Raw genomic sequence first — 21224 nt, forward strand, 5'->3', positions numbered from 1 at the left:
TTTTGCACTATGTGATGGTGGGACAGCTATAGCTGTGTAGGTGCTCTGACGTCATGAAATGACGACGCCTTTTGTGTCTGTACATTTAAATGTAAGAAGTGAGTTTTATGTTAGTCTCATTATATTCCTATTCTTGTACTGCACTGACTCTTTTCTGTTAACCAATGTGATTGCAATGTTCCCACCTCCACCCTAGGGTAACCCACGCAGTACTTGTTACCTCACCGTTATACAGTACAGTTTTAATTGTGTTGGTTCCTTTCGTATGAAATAGCTAACCATTTAAATTGTAGCCTGCATACGTTGTACAAGGAAAGTCTTACGTATGCATATGTTACCTCTGACTGAAATAAGCAGGTAATCATCAGATTGCTTATATCAACAACCTTCAAGTCTCACGTAGTTTAATCTAGTTTTGTCAATGATGGGAATCTCAGCACATGACGGTGTTAATCAAAAGTAGGGTTGCAAAGGGGTGGAAAGTTTCTGGTAAATTTCTGGAAACTTTCCGGAAATTTACCACGGAAAGTTAATCTCGGTAAATTTGGAAATTTTGACCATTTTTTGATTATTCAAATTTGGACACCGTCCATCTTATTCTGTAGAATAAGATGAGAAGCTTGTAAAACACTAATGCAATGCCACACACAGCTATAAATAGTCAGCTAAACAATTGGAGTAGTCTTTAAAAATATTTTACTGATGGACAAATGAATAGAAATAGGCTAGATGAATAAATGAACACTCAATCAGCATGCTAAATCAAACTATAACCTACATTATTGTATGACAACATAATGGTTAGCAGAACAGAAAGCAGAGGAAACTGCACATTTTGATTTAGTATTTGCTAGTTGAACTTTACAGATCACAAAAAAGTAAATTCGGATCGCTAACGTTGTTAGCATAAGTTAATGGGATTTAACATAGAGAAAATTAGCATCACGGCTAACGGAGAAATATTTTCGGTTCATTATGAGACTGTGGCGGTACATAAACCTAGCTAGCTAGAGATATTGGCCCCAACATCATTTAACAAGTACAGGAACAGCTAGCGAGCTAGCTTGAGTGGAAGTCTGCTGGAGTAGTCTACAGTCATACAGTAACAAGCAATTACACCTCTATTAAACTTAAATACCATAGATCAAATATATTTACCCCAGTAATATCATCAAAACTTACCTGACTGGATGAAGTCTTTGGGCTCAACTACTAGTGTGGCATCAATAGCCCTGCTGTAGTGTGTATCATGCTGGGATTTATCTGGGCATGTGATGGAAGAATGCACTGCACATGTGATGGAGGAATGCACAGTACAGGGTTGAAATTCAACTGAATTTGCATTAAATCACGTTGTTTTAGCAAATAATCATGCTGCAAGATCTAGCATGTTGCATTCAATGTTTATTCCCATTAACTTCCCATGAATTCCCGTTAATTCCCATATATTCCCGTTAATTCCCATGGAAAGTTTCCAACTTTGAATATTCCCGGAATTTTGCAACCGTAATCAAAAGTCATAAATCCCAATAAGAAATCCAACACTTGAGAAAGGAAACATACCTCGACTGCGGTCTCGTAGTCTGAGCCGTCAAGCAGAGTGACTTTGACAGGTATTGTCTTGGGCCTCTTGTTGCTCTTCTGGGGGGATTTGGAAGACTTGCTGAGGGTTTTCTCTGAGCTTTCATCAGCATCTCCGTGGTCCTCTGGAAACTGCAGAGAACAATAGTCTAGAACAGGGGTCACCAACGCGGTGCCCGCGGGCACCAGGTCCCCCGCGGGCCTGTTCTAAAAAAAAAAAAAAAACATTTTTTTTTTTTTTTTTTTTTTTTTTAAATTAAATCTACATAGAAAAAACACAAGATACACTTTCAATCAGTGCATCAACCCAAACATGCACACTCATCCACACCCATTCACACAAAAGGGGTTATTTCGTTCTGCTACCAATATTCTGGTTCCCACAACATAGACAACACATATGCAAGGGACACAGTCCCTGAGGCACACATGATTGTATAGGCTGCTGGTCCACTAACATTTTCATTAATTACTATTTTTAAGGAATTATTTTTATATTGTTTTACTTTCTTTTTTATCCAAGAAAATGTTTTTTATTTATTTATCTTACTTTATTTTATTTTTTTTTAAAAAGGCCTTATCTTCAACAGACCAGGTTGTCAATGGAATTAGATTTGTTTAAAGGGTTTTTTAAACCAGGCCCAGTCCAGATAATGTCCAAGTCGGACTCAGCAACACACACCTTCATTCATGTACACAGAAAAAAATTAGGGAACACAACAGATTGCATATAATTTATAAACAAAATTACATTTTCAAAATAAGCATTTATGTACAGTCCAGATTATGTCTAGGTCACTCAAATTAGGGAACACAACAACAGATATCATATAATCTATAAACATAATTATACTTTCAAAATAAGCCTTTGAGGACTTCTCATCTTTTTTTTAATGTTTTTTGGCATCATTATCGTTTTCAACCATGTAACTTTCTAAAGTTAGAAAATACTGAATAAATGTTTTAAAGAAAGTAATACTAAGTGAATATCTGTTTTTGGCCTTAAAAATAAACATTTTACCGAGTACTATAATTAAATTGACTAAATCATGATTGTCAATGAACTCTCCTAAAATAACAGAAACCACATTAAGCTTCATAAACAAACCAATCCTTAAACACATTTTTTCAACTTCCACCCAAAACAAAGACACAATATGACAATACCTAAACAAATGCAAGGTGGATTCAGGCTCCTGACAACAAAATCGGCAATCATCTGACTCTGTCATATTCCATAATTTTAACATTTTCCCTGTGGGTAACAAGTTATAAATAATTTTAATTTGAAAATAACGATTTTGCACATCGATAGTGGTTTTATAGATTAGTTTGAATATGGCATCCCATGGCAACGGGCAGTCAAAAAAGTCCTCCCATTTTCCATTTGTGTTGTATGAGGCAGCCTTCAAAGATTTCTTTATTAAATAAAAATTATATATTTTTCTATTTATTTTAGTTCCTTTTTGCCAACTAGAATTTCTTATTAGAGGTTTACAAACTAATAATTGAGTAGTTCCATAATTAATTATTTGTTTCCATCTTTTCCCAATTACTCCAGTTAGTTGATAAAATGAAAAGCTTGAGCAAGCATCACCATACATAGCTCTAAATTCATCATACTTCATAATTTTACCATTCTCATTGATAATATCATTGACAAAAATGATTCCTCTTTCAAACACATTTTTCCAAAAGAAAGGCTTTCCATCTATTACAATATTAGAGTTCATCCATATTAACTGCTGCAAAATATCGTCTCTTTTTTCTGGCACATAAAATTGAAAACACCACTATGAGTGGATTGTTTCCTTTATGAACCCCGCCATGTTTCCCAGCAGACTCTCTGGGAGGGGATCACTTGTAAAAAAGGATACAATTTCTTTTGATACAGTACATGTTTTTTGTCCAACAGGACATTTGTGTACCACTCAATGTTTAAATACATCTTTGGAACAATTGATGCTTTTAAAGACAGACACATAGCTTCAAGGTTGAGAAGTTCCGGCCCCCATATTCATACTCTTTGTACAAAACCTTTCTTTTAATCTTTTCTCGTTTGCCGTTCCAGACAAAATCGAAGACCCTCCGCTCATAAATCTTAAAAAAGTTTTGTGATGGAGCTGGTAATGACAAAAACAAATAAATAAATTGAGGAATAATTAACGAGTTGGCAATAGACATTTTACCATACAAGATTAGGGATTTCCCTTTCCATAATTGCATAATTTTGTCCAGTTTTCTTAGTCGATTATCATAATTTACTGAGCCTAGATCTTCCAGATTTTCTGGGACAACAACACCAAGTATGTTAACTGGTCCATCTGTCCACAAAACAGGCACTTTGCATTCCATTCGAAAGGACGTTCCCTTTAGATTTCCGATCCTTAACATTTTACATTTATCATAATTAAGCTTAAGGCCAGATTGCTGTGAAAATATGTCCAAAAGATTAAGAAGGTTCCGCAAACAATGAGGAAAAATCTTATCTTTGTGAATCAGCCTTTTCTGACATGAACTTCATCAAGAACAAACACAGAACACGCCTCACTGATGCACATCTGCAAGACTCACTCAGAGTTGCAGTGTCAAGTTACACACCAGAGTACAACACACTAGTTAACAGCATGCAATGCCAGGCTTCCCACTAACTGACAAAGAAACAGATAACAGATTTGGTGTCCAGTTCAAAGTGTGACATGATTTAAAAATTTGAGAGTTTACTTTTGTATTTTACATGAATTATTATTTGTACAAACATGGTGCAAAGTAATTCATGATTTGTTAAAAAAAATGTTAATGGCTAGCTAGTTAAAATGGGATATTGTGATTTCACAAGACTGTCTTAGAAGTGATCATTTGAAAATGTTCAATTTGAAAAATGTGCACTTAGAGAAAATATAAAAATAAAGTGTTGCATATTTATATTTATCTGTTTCTATATATATTTATTGTGAGAAATCATTAAGATGATCAGTGTTTCCACAAAGATAAATATCATTAATTATTAATAATAACAGAGTTAAAGGTAAATTGAGCAAATTGGCTACTTCTGGCAATTTATTTAAGTGTGTATCTAACTGGTAGCCCTTCGCAGTAATCAGTACCCAAGAAGTAGCCCTTGGTTTCAAAAAGGTTGGTGACCCCTGGTCTAGAATGTCTTTCTTTGACCGACTATTATTATTCGGATACATTTGCTTGTCTTAGGTGATTAATTGTCCAATAGGTTGAACCGCTGATATGCGATGTAAAAATATTTCATTCTGGAGCACTGAGTGATTTAGTCGGTACCCCGCAGTGACTGAGAGACCTCGGTAAAATAAGCTGCTGTGAGTTACCCAGCGTACCCACCTGATTGCTTCTCCTGCAGTCACCCTCCATTGCACTTTTCATTACCCCTGCCAAAGCAGTCTCTGTTGTCAAAGAAATGGATTTTAGTCCTGGAAGCACACAAACACAGTCAGTCAGCATCAAATGCAATCCTGCTGGGGAAGACAACAGTGTGGAAGGGATATTTACCAGTCCACTATGGCTATAAAAGTCCTGATTGATTGGAGAAAAAATATTTTCCATCTGTAGCAATCCTCACTTTAACAAAGTCATGTTGGCATACTCGATCAATCTGGGCATTCATTCACATCCACTACGCTCTTGCACCGTGCGGATAAAGGATGTTAAAACAGAAAAATAAGTGTTGTTCACAGCCTCCCGAAGGAGCACTCTGCATGAAGAGTGCAGGCCCTAGCATCCTCTAGTCAACATCTGACAAAGTAGATAGTATAAATTCTATAAGCAGGCGAGCCATGAGGCAGCAAACACCCACAGATCAAGCAAAGGAGACAGGAAGAGGCCAGTTATCTTAAGATGAGGAGGGAGGATAGAAATAAGCAATGGCTGGATAAAAGCAAAAGGGGTTATGAGGAGAGTGACAGCAAGGAGAGGAGATAGACATAAAAGCAATAATGCAATATTCGGTTGATGGATGAAGCTTGTCATTTGAAGGTGACCACTCAGCTATGGTCAAACTCATTCAGGGCTCCTTTTTTGAGTAAAAGAGCTGATGTAGATTATATCATCCCTACAAGCCTGTTTCACAGGTTTTGCAGGTTTCCCTGGATTTTAGAAAATGTTATAAAATCAGGGAAACCTGCGAAACAGGCTTGTAGGGATGATGTAGTCTCTGTGTTTTTTTCCTGACCTAGCGTGTGTGTGTGTGTGTGTGTGTGTGTGTATATATATATATATATATATATATATATATATATATATATATATATATATATATATATATATATATCTTACCATATATATATATATATATATATATATATATATATACACTACCGTTCAAAAGTTTGGGGTCACCCAAACAATTTTGTGGAATAGCCTTCATTTCTAAGAACAAGAATAGACTGTCCAGTTTCAGATGAAAGTTCTCTTTTTCTGGCCATTTTGAGCGTTTAATTGACCCCACAAATGTGATGCTCCAGAAACTCAATCTGCTCAAAGGAAGGTCAGTTTTGTAGCTTCTGTAACGAGCTAAACTGTTTTCAGATGTGTGCACATGATTGCACAAGGGTTTTCTAGTCATCAATTAGCCTTCTGAGCCAATGAGCAAACACATTGTACCATTAGAACACTGGAGTGATAGTTGCTGGAAATGTGCCTCTATACACCTATGTAGATATTGCACCAAAAAACAGACATTTGCAGCTAGAATAGTCATTTACCACATTAGCAATGTATAGAGTGTATTTCTTTAAAGTTAAGACTAGTTTAAAGTTATCTTCATTGAAAAGTACAGTGCTTTTCCTTCAAAAATAAGGACATTTCAATGTGACCCCAAACTTTTGAACGGTAGTGTATATATATATATATATATATATTTTTTTTTTTTTTTTTTTTTTTTTTTTTTTTGTTAAACCCCAGGGTGCACAATGTCTTGACCAACATTTTTTTTTACAAAAGAGAAGCAGTACAATTCCTATTATCAATTTTTTACCGCTTGTCCTTCTCTGAGCCTATCCCAGCTGCACTCGAGCAGAAGGCAGGGTCCACCCTGAACAAGTCGCCACCTCATCGCAGGGCCAACACAGCTAGACAGACAATCATACATTCATACGTCGGTCAATTTAGTGTTGCCAATCAACCTGTCCCCAGGTGCATGTCTTTGGAGGTGGGAAGAGTAACCGAGTGGGAACACACGCAGTCACAGGGAGAACTAAATGATTTGATTTAGTCCAGTGCTACAGGCTCATATTTTGTGGGCCTCGATACGTGACGTCATAGTTTAATGCCGTGCACATTGTAATTTTTAAATATAATATGGGCAATCTTGAATTCCACCTGACACTAACTACAAAATGTGCACAAAAATTACAGTGAATCAAACAAACATTAAGCAACACAGAAAGCAACTTGCATTAAGCAAACTGAAGTGTTTCTGACCATCACCTGGGGAAATCAACCATGCTTAAATGGGAAACGTTACATGTAAAATGACTTAAGGCCTACCATGGCTCAGAGTTACTATAGCTGCTGGTAGAAGTAGTTAACGAATTTCGTCACATGCTTAAAACGTGATTCTGAAATCAATATTTTCGTGCCGCTCTTTCTCTTAAATTGAGTTTGAAACCCCGGATTTAGACTAAGGGGCATGCAGTTATGGTAGGCCAGAGTTGTGTGTAAAGTAGGGATGTCACGGTGTAAACATTTCTTATCCCGGTTATTGTGACCAAAATTATCATGGTTATCATTATGATCGTGGTAATTTTAAATGTGCTCAAAAAAAATTTTTAAACAAACAAAACATTCAAAACGTATGTGCCTCAAGTACAAAGTTAAATGTACATATGAAAGCAACACAAGCATTACAAAAAAAGTCATATGGCAGAAACAAAATAATACTATAAATACATAAAAATAAATGCGAACATTTCGCAAGATGGCACCTTATTGACATAAGACGTAACTGCACTAGACAAAACAATAGTGTTCCTATATGAGGTCTAGTCTTAAACATAGGACTGCTCTATTATCTGCTAAATAATAATCAAGATTATTTTTTATCAATATTGAAATCATGATTATTCATTACGTTTGGTAAAACAGTGTTGGGGTGTGAATGCGACACCATCATGTAATTTGCAATATCTAATAAAAATGCTTTAGATAAACGTTATCCATTAATTCAAAGACAAATATTTGTGTTTTTGTTCATTAATAGTATCAGTGTGTCAGCCTTTTTATTACATTATGCCTTTATCTCTATTTTTACATTTTAATGGGGAGAGGTATTTTTAAAGTAATGTACATACATGTACATGTACTAATGTGTGTACATGTACATGCTGTATCGCAGGGGGGTCCAAACTTTTTCCACTGAGGAGAAATTAAAGCATGCAGGGGCCATTTTGATATTTTTAATTTTCAAACCATAACAAACTATATGGATTTTGTTTGTTTTTTACCTTTAGGGCTCCCGGGGACCATAAAGAAGGGTCTAAGTCATTAAAATGTTAAAAACAAGTCAAATTATTATTTATTTATTTATATAACGCTTACCGTAAATCTGTACAGTATATCAACTTCAGGTTGATATAATGTTTAAAAAAACAAAAAGGTTTTATGCCTTTTCTGTCAAAGACAACTTAGTTTTTTATAATAAAACTGAAATATGCAGTATTTCCCCCACTGCCCAAAACATTCAGAAAGCAATGTTTGATGTGAAGTAATTAGAGCCTTAAAAATATCAATCATGCAGGACACCATTGATTTTAATTCATTATTATTTTTGAGTAATCACAGTGAAAAGATAAATAAAATCCCATTAAATATATTTGGGATCCAAAAGGTGCCCCACTCAGAAAGTGATACATTTTTATTATTTTTTTTTTTACTTTCAACACTTAAGTTACGAGCTCAACTTCAGATATATCTGTCGATTTTACGTTTGAACTATTATTGTGTTGATGTTTTTGTATGGCAACCACACAATATATGCAATATTTCCCACATAAAACATTTTAAAGTGAAATACTTGAAATAATTGGAGCCTTGAATAGTTTAATAATTCATTATAACATTGATTTTTTTTTTTTTTGGAGCAATGGAAAAAAAAAAAAAAAAGATAGACAAAAGAAAAAAAAAGCCTGCATGGTAGCTTGCAACTTTTTCTAGTTAGATTTCACCTCATTCCACTTTTTTAAATGTTTTTTTTAATTTTTGCAATAGCATTTTCAGAATGTGTGGCGGGCCGGTAAACAATTAGCTGCGGGCCGCAAATGGCCCCCGGGCCGCACTTTGGACACCCCTGCTGTATCACGACAGATCCATTGAGAGTTTGAGCAGAAATTTGTCGTATAGGAATGAACTATACACAATAAAACATTAACACAATGCCGTGTCACATGAATGGTTATTAAAGTAATCACTTTGTGGAAGGAAAAAAACACAAGTAATGTCAAAAACATGGTTTACTTTTTGATATCAATGTAAAACACAACGCAGTTTGGCTAATGAAGATAAAGTTTTTGATTGATTGAGACTTTTATTAGTAGGTTGCACAGTGAAGTACATATTCCGTACAATTGACCACTAAATGGTAAAACCCGAATAATTTTTTCAACTTGTTTAAGTCGGGGTCCACTTAAATTGATTCATGATACAGATATATACTATCAAATAAGTCAAATAAACAAGCGTTGTTCTTCTCCAACAACTATGTACTTCAGTGCAAAAGTTTGGCCAACAAAAATAAACAGGAGTTACACCTCTCACATCGAATACACAATATTGATGCCTCACTGACAACTCGGCCTGCGTTCAATTCGATGAAATGACAAAACATTTTAGCTAGTAGTGATGTTATTGGAACACTATCAATGTTAGCAGTTAAATTAAAGGACGAGTGAGCATCCCGGTAAACAAACTGAACAAGTTGTGGCAACGTTCCCGACACATCGCCTGCTGCATGCTAACTCTCAGTCCCATCAGCTGACGGAAGGACGCTAGTTGCACGTTCGAAATGAAACCGCAACATCAAATCTTTTTCTCCTCCGGCAGAATTGTCATGGAGGAAAACTCCCAACACCGAGCCAACAGCAGCTTGAACCCAAAACAAATTCTGTGTCAGTTGTTTGGTTACAATAAGGATGACATCGGCCAAAAATTAGAATAGTTGTTGAGAGTGGGATAATCGTGCATTAATGAAATCGAGGATGTTCAATTACTTGTGATTTAGATTTTCGAGTGCCCTGCCCTAGTTCCTGGTCTATTGTCAGGTTCAAACACTGATGACATCTATTAATCAGACAAGAAGCAAGGAATCATGCAGACACAGAGTTCAATTTAGCTCATGAGGAGAATGCATGGTGCTGCACCCTTAGTCACAGTCTCACCCTACGCTCTAAGGTTCAGCTCCTGCGTCCCTCTATTTATTCAGGAGTTCCACAGTCAACAACACTAAGGCCACCTCTAAAAGGAGTGGTCACATATTTTATGCAAAGCAGGTCCAGGACGCACAATACGTGACGGAATGTGCTGGGGGCTTTGTGATTTTGCCTTTGTCTGCGTGTTGTCATCTTATCTTCGTTGAGGTCCTTGAAGTCTGCTTCGTCTGCGTGCTGTCATCTTCGTTGAGGTCGTTGAAGTCCTTGGCTGTTAGCGGGCTAAAACAAAGATAACATCTACGGCTAAAGCCACCCCTCAGACAAGAAGTCTTTGTCCTTGCACAGATTACAAAAGTCCAACTGGAGCACAATAGCTAAATAACTAAAGCAATGGACTTTAAGCATACTAAAGTTAGTGTGATAATATATAAATAAGTATTCTAACATCTATGGAGTTTGCCTGTATAGCTTCAAATTTCTGTACACATCTTGGTTTAATGCATGAAGAAGGTGGATCAAAGCGGAGCACAGACTTGCTCTTGCAAGGCTTACAGATGGTACACTCCAAGTGCATTCTTTCCTCACAACGTTTACCTTTTTGAAGTAAATTGTACTAAACGTTGGCCCAAAGCATATGTCTGCAATGTCCACAAACTTGAATAAGGCCAGTGTAAGTTGATATATTTTGAGAGATGAAACATGCACAGCTCAACATTGTAAAAAAAAGGGGAATGCAAAGCAAAGACTTGAATACAGTGAAGTGTGTGAAAAGACTCAAAGCCCTCAGCTCATTCTCATTCTGGGTCTTTTGGGTCATTCGGGGTTTCAATCTGTGCTCCTCAACATCACTTCTGTACTCAGCTGACATAATCACATATTCAAGGTGAATCATTCCAATTTATCTTTCCTATTTTTCCATTTGTTTTTGTATGGTTCAAGAATTGCAGAGGGAACGTTGCTGTGTGCTCCATTTGTGCCCTCTTAGAGCACAAAATACACCGTAATAGTGTAGTGAAAAGGACAAGGTTAGTCTTTATCATTTAAAAAAAAAAAAAAACGTCATTGATGTTCAAATGACAAGAGACAAAAAAAGCACTGACCTCAATGCCTTGCTTTTCTTCCTTAATGTTTCCTCAATGTGTTCACTGGTGCTTCTGAATTGCCATCAGTCATAAAGCGAGCAGTAAATGTGTTTTATTTTCTTGTCACCCCTCACAAAAGTTGTTACGTAAAGTTAATACATCAAAGGGATGCGTTTCTTACTAAAATAGTGCAGACTGCTCACAAAATCAAAATAGTTTATTGATTTGAAAACATTATTTTCAGAGTTAAGTTTTTTTTCCCCCAAGTACGTGGAAAGCAGTTAATATTGTCGTCTTTCTGCAATAACCACACTGAAAGTGCTTTCCAACGTTACCTCAGTTTCTGACTGACAACACTGATCTGTTCTCTCTCTGGTAAAAATATGAAGGCAGTTATTTGGATTCATGTCATTAAATGTCTGGAAGACAACATATTAACCTGACACGCCAAATGTTTCATCATTCGTACAGGTCCTAAACCCGGATTAATGGGGGGGATTGTGTCATGAAGGGCATCTGGCACATAAACCATAAAAATGTTGCAAATTTGAAAATAAAATTTACTGTGGTGACACCAGATGGTAGAATCTGATGGAGAACCACAATACTTAGAAAGTGATTTATTGAACATTCTCTCCTGTTGTGTTCTTTTTCAGGCAGTGAACTATTTGAAACTGAATCTACACTTAGGGCGGGATCTACTACAGGTTCGCGTGTACTAAAACATGTGCAAACTTGTTAGCACATGTAAAGCTGATCTACAAAGTGTGCAGAGAGGAGATGGTGTCACTTTAGTGAGCAGAATCCATTTAGTGTGTCTGTCTTCATGAATATGCAGAATATATGCTGGTGATCAGGGGCCGTACTTATCAAGCTTCTTAGAGTGCCATTTTACACTTAAGTCCTGAGAATTTGCGAAATTTAGTCCTACTCTCAAACTTAAGAATAAAAGCTTTTTATCAACGTTCTTAAGTCTAAGAATCACTCCTACTCTCCACGATATTTAAGAGACCTTCAGAGGTGTCTTAAGTGGTTAGGAGTGGCCAGCAGGGGATGGCACTGAGGCGAGAGAGACGTGCGCGAACGTTCAGGGAGCGGAACGATGTCCTGGATTTGTTTGATGACGAGCAGCTGATCATGATCATGATCATGATCGTTTAGACAGAGCGGGTATTATTTTTGTCACAGATTTAATACTTTTCGATTCCTTGTTGATTTCTACATGTGGCTGCAGTGGGCTAGTATATATAGAGCCACCCACACCAGTTTCAAATCAGTTGCCTAATTAATGAATTGGAAAGAAAATTTCATGAGAGTAGCGTATGTGTGTGGCCGTGAGGTGAGTGACGTCAGTGAGTGTGTGGGCGAGAGAAGAGAGGGAGCGGCAGCGTGAGTGCCGGCGGGGACTAGTTTGTTTTGTATTATTTTGTAGTTTATTGTCAAAATATACACTCCCATTGTCCACTTAAATATTTCCAAGATATTTCTTTATTCTTAGACAACGGATTCCCTTCCGTGATTGGTCATTTCTATGGACACAGAAATGACGTTACCTAAAATTCCGTTTACGGCACATAGTAATGTCGTAATTCAGCTCTGAGTGTGACACTTAAGATTCAGTCCTACACTTCGCTGAAAGTGTGAGTAAGACGCTTGATAACTAACTTTTAAGTGCAGCTTTCAGCGAAGAATTTATTTACTCTTAAGTCAACTCTTAGCAGACTTCTTAGGAGTAATTCTAAGAAGCTTGATAAGTACGGCCCCAGAACAGTCACAATACTGAGGGGAGAGGATGCAAATATACTGATAATTATTCTGCACATGCAGTTTGATTAATCAAGAATATAACTCACCTGCGAACGCAATTTTTGCGTCTTTATTTATAAGTACGTTTGAAAAGTGCATGCAAACTGAAACAGTTAGACACATGCCAAAGCTCCATCCTACATATATTTGTCAACATACTGTATATGGACTGTCAAATTCATATTCTCTATTCAGCAATATAATTTTAGAGCTGCTAGATGACCTTAAAGGCCTACTGAAATGCGATTTTCTTATTTAAACGGGGATAGCAGGTCCATTCTATGTGTCATACTTGATCATTTCGCGATATTGCCATATTTTTGCTGAAAGGATTTAGTAGAGAACATCGACGATAAAGTTCGCAACTTTTGGTCGCTGATAAAAAAGCCTTGCCTGTACCGGAAGTAGCGTGACGTCACAGGTTGTGGAGCTCCTCACATCTGCACATTGTTTACAATCATGGCCACCAGCAGCGAGAGCGATTCGGACTGAGAAAACGACGATTTCCCCATTAATTTGAGCGAGGATGAAAGATTTGTGGATGAGGAAAGTAAGAGTGACGGACTAGAGGGCAGTGGAAGCGATTCAGATAGGGAAGATGCTGTGAGAGACGGGTGGGACCTGATATTCAGCTGGGAATGACTAAAACAGTAAATAAACACAAGACATATATATACTCTATTAGCCACAACACAACCAGGCTTATATTTAATATGCAACAAATTAATCCCGCATAACAAACACCTTCCCCCTCCCGTCCATATAACCAGCCAATACTAATCAAACACCCGCACAACACACTCAATCCCACAGCCCAAAGTACCGTTCACCTCCCCAAAGTTCATACAGCACATATATTTCCCCAAAGTTACGTATGTGACATGCACATAGCGGCACGCACGTACGGGCAAGCGATCAAATGTTTGGAAGCCGCAGCTGCATACTCAGGGTACCGCGTATCCAACTCAAAGTCCTCCTGGTAAGAGTCTCTGTTGTCCCAGTTCTCCACAGGCCAATGGTAAAGCTTGACTGTCATCTTTCGGGAATGTAAACAATGAAACACCGGCTACGTGTTTGTGTTGCTGCAGCCGGCCGCTAATACACCGCTTCCCACTTACAGCTTTCTTCTTTGCTGTCTCCAGTGTTCGTTAAACAAATTGCGAAAGATTCACCAACACAGATGTCCATAATACTGTGGAATTTTGCGATGAAAACAGACGACTTAATAGCTGGCCACAATGGCGTCCCAAAATGTCCGCTACAATCCGTGACGTCACGCGCAAACGTCATCATACCGAGACGTTTTCAGCAGGATATTTCGCGGGAAATTTAAAATTGCACTTCACTAATCTAACCCGGCCGTATTGGCATGTGTTGCAATGTTAAGATTTCATCATTGATATATAAACTATCAGACTGCGTGGTCGGTAGTAGTGGGTTTCAGTAGGCCTTTAAGCAGTGGTTCTCAAACTTTTATGCACCTGTGGAATTTCCCCAATGTGTGATAAAAACAGTCTATCCTATCCTAGAGGAAGTACACAGGAACACCAGTGTGCATGCACATGCCCGGAGTCAATCCCCCTGACCCCACATTTCCAGTGATTGACAGTCAAGCGGTCTCCTGGATCGCCAGCACTATACTTGAAATTGACTGGCTTCAATTGCACTCGCACAGACGTGCATGCGCTTGTTGCGAAGGAAATGTATTCATGAATGAAATTATTTTTTAAATGGGTAATTATTTTATATCGTTCCTGTTCTGTAAGTTGAAATCATGATTTTTTTATTTTCAAACTGCGTTCACGGGCGGGTGGGGGACGGGTGTTGAGGTACGGGCAGGGGCTTTCAGGTTCAGAGCCCCCAAAACCCCTTCAGCCCCATGAGGGACCTCCCTTAGGTTAAGTCGGTCCTGCTAATGCCGCTAGCTTAATGCTAACGTACAATGGACCAGCTCATTGACTGGCTAACGAAAATTAGCATGGCAAATTTAGACAAAAGTTTATCACAAGAGATTTTAAGGGAACAAAATTGACATAATACAGCAAGTGTATTTCTACTTACAGGCATATATTCACCAAACTCTGTAGAAACGAATACTGACCGTTGACTTTGTACCCCTAAATGAGTCTTCTGCACCCACTCTGTGTGGATGCTGACTACGGTATCTATGGAAGTCGGTTGCTCAAACATCGAACTCTTAATTTTTAAACAAATAACGTATTCAGTGTTTTATGGAACATGTTGAAGGACATGGAAGCACAAGTATCAACTGGTAGGTGAAGTGTTACTTTCTGTATCGCAAAATCTTAAAAAAAAAAAAGGGGGGGGGGTTTCCAATTTAAAAAAAATGTTTGTGACAACCTTGAATTTACTTGTGGCTGAAACAATGTGTTGCAACTCATACTCATATTGAGTCACACATTAAGAGTGTTACTAAAAGAGCCTTCTTTCATCTCCGTAATATCGCTAAAATTCGTTCCATTTTGTCCACCAGCGACGCTGAGATCATTATTCATGCGTTCGTTACGTCTTGTCTCGATTACTGTAACGTAGGGATGTCCGATGATGGCTTTTTTGCCGATATCCGATATTGTCCAACTCTTAATTACAGATACCGATATCAACCGATACCGATATATATCGTGGAATTAACACATTATTATGCCTAATTTGGACAACCAGGTATGGTGAAGATAAGGTCCGTTTAAAAAAAATGTGTAAAATAAAATAAGATAAATAAATTAAAAAAACATTTTCTTGAACAAAAAAGAAAGTAAAACAATATAAAAACAGTTACATAGAAACTAGTAATTAATGAAATTGAGTAAAATTAACTGTTAAAGGTTAGTACTATTAGTGGACCAGCAGCACGCACAATCATGTGTGCTTACGGACTGTATCCCTTGCAGACTGTATTGATATATATTGATATATAATGTAGGAACCAGAATATTAATAACAGAAAGAAAAAACCCTTTTGTGTGAATGAGTGTGAATGAGTGTAAATGGGGGAGGGAGGTTTTTTGGGTCGGTGCACTAATTCTAAGTGTATCTTGTGTTTTTCATGTTGATTTAATAAAAAAATAAAATAAAAAAACAATACTGATAATTAAAAAAAACGATTCCGATAATTTCCGATATTACATTTTAAAGCATCTATCGGCCGATAATATCGGACATCTCTACTGTAACATAATTTTTTCGGGCCTCCCTATGTCTGGCATTAAAAGATTACAGTTGGTACAAAATGCGGCTGCTAGACTTTTGACAAGAACAAGAAAGGTTGATCATATTACGCCTATACTGGCTCACCTGCACTGGCTTCCTGTGCACTTAAGATGTGACTTTAAGGTTTTACTACTTACGTATAAAATACTAAACGGTCTAGCTCCATCCTATCTTGCGGATTGTATTGTACACTATGTCCCAGCAAGAAATCTGCGTTCTAAGAACTCCGGCTTATTAGTGATTCCCAGAGCCCAAAAAAAGTCTGCGGGTTATAGAGCGTTTTCTATTCGGGCTCCAGTACTCTGGAATGCCCTACCGGTAACAGTTAGAGATGCTACCTCAGTAGAAGCATTTAAGTCCCATCTTAAAACTCATTTGTATACTCTCGCCTTTAAATACACCTCCCTTTTAGACCAGTTGATCTGCCGTCTCTTTTCTGCTCTGCCCCCCTCTCCTTCGTGCATCTGTGCATCAGTTGGGGACGTCTCTGCGCTGCTGACTTGTCTCCACTCAAGATGATCTCCGGCTGGCCCCACTATGGACTGGACTCTCACACTATTAACTAGATCCAATGGACGTCCATTGCACCGGTCACCCGGGGGGTCCCCCACATCTGTGGTCCCCTCCAAGGTTTCTCATTGTAGCCCATTGGGTTGAGTCGTTGTGGCTTGTGCAGCCCTTTGAGACACTAGTGATTTAGGGCTATATAAATAAACTTTGATGGATTGATTGATTGATACCGTGGTTTGACTAATAGTTAAATATCAGGTTCTCAATACTGTAATATTACAGACAATAATTGACAACCCCTGGATTAATTGGTTATAATGCCCATCTCGTGTATGCTGCATGGAGCTAATGCAGTTTTAGGATTAAAACACCAAAAAACTTCAGTCATACACGCAAGGGTATCCCTTGCCAACATCTTTCAGTCTTCTGGGAGGATTTTAGACAAGATCCTGTATCGCCAATTATTGGTAGAGGAAGTTAGTTTCACTTTTTCTGCTGTCAGGAGTTCAGACAAAGGGTTCCTGATTACTGTTATCACTCACAAGCCATTGGCCTCAATCAGTCCTCGTGTCAGCCTGTCTGTGCAGCTGACCTTTGCTTTGCTCAACATCTCAGTCATATCTCCCCCAGGGTTATTATACTCCATGCCAAAAGCTGCTGTGTGTCCAACAACGAGACTTAAACCACACGCAATGAAGTGAAAACACATGTCAATGTCTTATCCAACCGACGAAGCTATGTTTGACCAAAAAAAAACAATGTGATTCCCGGACCATTCTTCCTCTTACATGTGTTGACCATTCTCTCTCTTTCTGCTCAGCTTACTGCATCCTGCTTGTGCCTTTATTCATCCCCATAGGGTAAGTTTAGAGGCCAGGGAGTAATATTTTTTAAACATTGTGGCTGTTAGTCCCCGAACCTACTTTGCATCAACAAGTTAACTGGAAAAATGTTACATAATATGTCAGACGTGAGTGGATGATAGACCGCTCTCAAATTCTTTAGGATGCCGTGTATGTGTTAACAGCTGCAGGTCTTTGTCGACCTTGAGGGGAGGCCATAAAATGTGAAATCAGATCAAGTTTGACGAAAACAGAAGTCACTGTTTCATTAGTTCAGCCACAGCGCCTAATGGACTGACTTAACAAATGAGGTGGTGACATTTTACACAACAACAGATACTTAAAACTGTCACTTGTACATTTGCCAACAGAGGGATTTCGATTTTTCCCGGAAGTGCATATCGGGAGCCATTTTGAAGGTTGAGCGCCATCATCCATGATAGCGCTACACGTGATATTTCCGAACTATTCAGTGGAAAATAACATTGCACATGCTGTAATACTATGGACAAATACTGTGAGTCATTAGATAAGAAGTCCCTTCGTCGTTATGAGCAAACAGCCGTGATTGGATGCAAGGATCCGTACAAGATCGACAAGTCTGAGTGGCAGAGACTATGCGCGACATCTTCCCCAATGTCTCATACACAGACTTTTTGAAATACTTAATTGTAGCCCATTTTACACTTTGAAAGACTTTCAAAATTATAGGAGTCAAGATAGCTACGGCGGCTTTGTTTGTGGATGGGTTTGTGACCTTTGTTTATCTGAATAAACCCAGTGGACATTGGTTCATCAAGCCAGCCAAGAGTAATGGACTCTCAGAAATGATCCGACCCAAGTTCGACACGCTGGATAATCACGGATAACCTATCCAAGGTCACCTCAGCACACTGTGACTGCAGGATTGATTGTTGTTGATTGTTGTTCTTATGTAGCTTCACTTTTGTTTTATGTGGAGGCCAGGCCTGGCCCTAACCAATCTGGCGCCCTAGGCAAGATTTTAGGTGGCGCCCCCCCCACATCGGCAGTGAAGTGTATATACTCACAAGAAACCGAATAGCTTTGTCTTTGACCTTTTTTTTACTTAAAGAAAGCAAATTAACATATTATATGGGAATGTTATGTTATGATTATCTTTAACCGAATCACAGCAGTGCTCAAATTAAAAAACAGCATTCCCTCTCATGTGATATTGCTTAATTAACATTAATGATGTGCACTTTAACAACTAGGCTTACAACTATACCTAATATATAAAGGGGTGGAAAAGTGACTATTACCTGCAGGGCAAACATTAGCTAACCAGAACGCAATAACAATGTAAACAAAAAATACCTGCTTAAAAGATCTAATACAAATGTCCCTGAGGAATGTAAGGTGGGAGTACTGTAATTACCTAACGTTACATTATTATTTTCCATAACAAGTTAGTCCCCTCCACAATATTAACCTGACGTTAAAACAGAACTATCTATTTATTGATTAGCAATTGCCGAATCATGTAACATTAGCTTAATGCTAAAAAGCCAGGTTACTATCACATTCTGTAACAGACAAATCATTTCATGTAGGCTAACGTTACCTCCCTGCTACCTCTGTCTTTTTCTCATTTCTCCTCCTCTTCTTTTCTCTTTTTTCTTCCCTGGGCACCTGACAGTTTTGGCCGTTTTGACATCTTGTGTTGATTTTTTGATGTGGTGACGTCCAAAAAGAGTCATGATACGGGAAGGGAGGGGGCGCACCGTGCGGGGGGAGGGGGGGGGGGGGGTGTAATGTTGTAACAAATAATATTTCTATTAAATAGGCTTTACTTTGCATTTTAATTAACGTGGGATTATTTTTTGTATTTAGAAATAATAGTAACAACTTTTTTTTTCTTTCTCCAACATCGCCCTTAGCATTTGCCTATAAGGCCTATGCCACGGGCCGGCCCTGGTGGAGGCAACACTCCGTATAACAAAAGTGAGTACTTTTTTTTATCAATACAACTACCATCAAAGTTATTCGACCAAGTACACCAAGTTAATGCAAAGTGGGTCTGTTATTTATTTTAGATTATTTGTAATTTACAAAATGTTTTACCTGAAATTATCCGAACAAACACAAAGTTGTCAGCTCGTCACATCTCGGTTGACTGTAGCAATTCATGCTCGTCTTGGCCGTTAACTTTTCTTTTCAGCCGCTTCCGTTTACCCAGAAATATGCTTAGGAATGCAATAGAAGCAAGTTTTATTCTGTCCATCTCAATTGAGGCAGTTGACAATGGCACACGTTGTCGGCATTATGAATATTATTGGATATATTAACAGAGACAATTAGGCTTTTACTACAGGAGCATGATGTCAGAGGGGTGCTCCTGACAGTGAACCCCAGGAAAGCTGCTGGCCCAGACGAAGTTCCTGGCAGGGTGCTCAGAGCGTGCGCCCACCAGCTAACCTCCACCTTTACCAGGATCTTCAATCTCTCCCTGGCCCAGGCAGTCATCCCGTCCTGCCTGAAATCAGCAATAATAATCCCGGTGCCGAAGAAGTCTCTCATCACCACCCTGAATGATTACCCCCTAGTGGCCCTTACACCGGTAATCATGAAGTGCTTCGAGAGGCTGGTTCTACAGCACATCAAGGACTGTCTCTCCCAAGATTTTGACCCCTACCAGTTCGCATATCGTGCGAACAGATCCACTGAGGATGCCATCACTGTGGCTCTCCACTTTGCTCTACACCACCTGGAGCAACAGCAGAGCTACGCCCGGAAGCTCTTTGTGGATTACAGTTCTGCCTTTCATACAATAATACCGGTCATCCTCATTACAAAACTGAAAACTCTCGACCCCCACACTTGTGCCTGGATTAAGGACTTTCTCTCCAACCGTAAAAAAATCTAAACCCCCCCCCCCGTAGCATTATTCTGATCATTCTCTGTTGTAAAAAAAAAGTAATAGACTTATTGTTCTATTGTAAATCTTAAAGATCACAGTGCAGTCTCCTTCCAATCAAGTAAAGAGGCAGAAGTGAGCTGTTAGCTTTTGGCAGATACTGTCAAAGAACAGTCTCAACCTCTTCAGCAGCCCACATACTGAATGCAAAATGTGGTTTACACGTTGCAGGCTCATTTGCAAACCCAATATGCTTCGACGGAGAAACAAGACAGCTTCTCTCGCTCTGTTTTGTTATAAGACTCAATGATGAGTGTAATAAATACATAACCACTTTAGTACATAAACTTCACAATAGGAATCGGTACCAAATTTGGTACTTTTATGGGTACTGACCGAATTCCATCAGTACTACCGTGTATTGATTCAAGTAAAATCACTTGACAACGGCATTTCGAAACCTTTGCTTGTGACTTCTCACCGGCTCAAACACTTGGCAAGGAAACAATCACTCAAGCGGCACTCAGAGAAGAAAGCATGCTCAAACATACACTCAATTTTATTTATTTTTTCATTTATTTATTTATTTCAGGCAATGACATAAAGAAGTATAAGTTGACAAAACATAATATTATAAATTAATATAGTGCATGATTGTCCAGTTTTGCCTGGAAGGGAGTGGGAAGAAGATAATGTATTTAATCCCACCCCCAGTTCTCCATTCAGTGATTATTCACATGAGTTTCACTCTTACTTTGTTCAAGGATTATAATACAGATGTTGTATCATAGTGGCATTACCACAGGTAACAATAATTATTACACTGTAACAATAATTTGTTTCAACAATGTAGGAATAATGAATGTACTAACAATGGTATTAGACATCATAGCAATAATGGTAATAG

The 21224-nt window shown here is 38.3% G+C and overlaps 1 protein-coding gene across 1 annotated transcript in view; it reads right to left on the reverse strand.

Moving 5' to 3' along the window:
- si:dkey-178k16.1 (band 4.1-like protein 1) overlaps window positions 1-21224 on the reverse strand; it is a 95334-nt gene that overhangs the window by 51202 nt on the left and 22908 nt on the right. The window contains exons 2-3 of the mRNA XM_062054351.1: window positions 4933-5021; window positions 1564-1788 (exon numbers count right to left, since the gene is read on the reverse strand). Of these exons, the coding sequence (XP_061910335.1) occupies window positions 1564-1788; window positions 4933-4974 (267 nt within the window). The 5' untranslated portion in view covers window positions 4975-5021. The remainder of the gene's footprint in view (window positions 1-1563; window positions 1789-4932; window positions 5022-21224) is intronic.

This window comes from Entelurus aequoreus, linkage group LG07, assembly GCF_033978785.1.
Source record: "Entelurus aequoreus isolate RoL-2023_Sb linkage group LG07, RoL_Eaeq_v1.1, whole genome shotgun sequence".
Lineage (NCBI taxonomy): Eukaryota > Metazoa > Chordata > Actinopteri > Syngnathiformes > Syngnathidae > Entelurus > Entelurus aequoreus.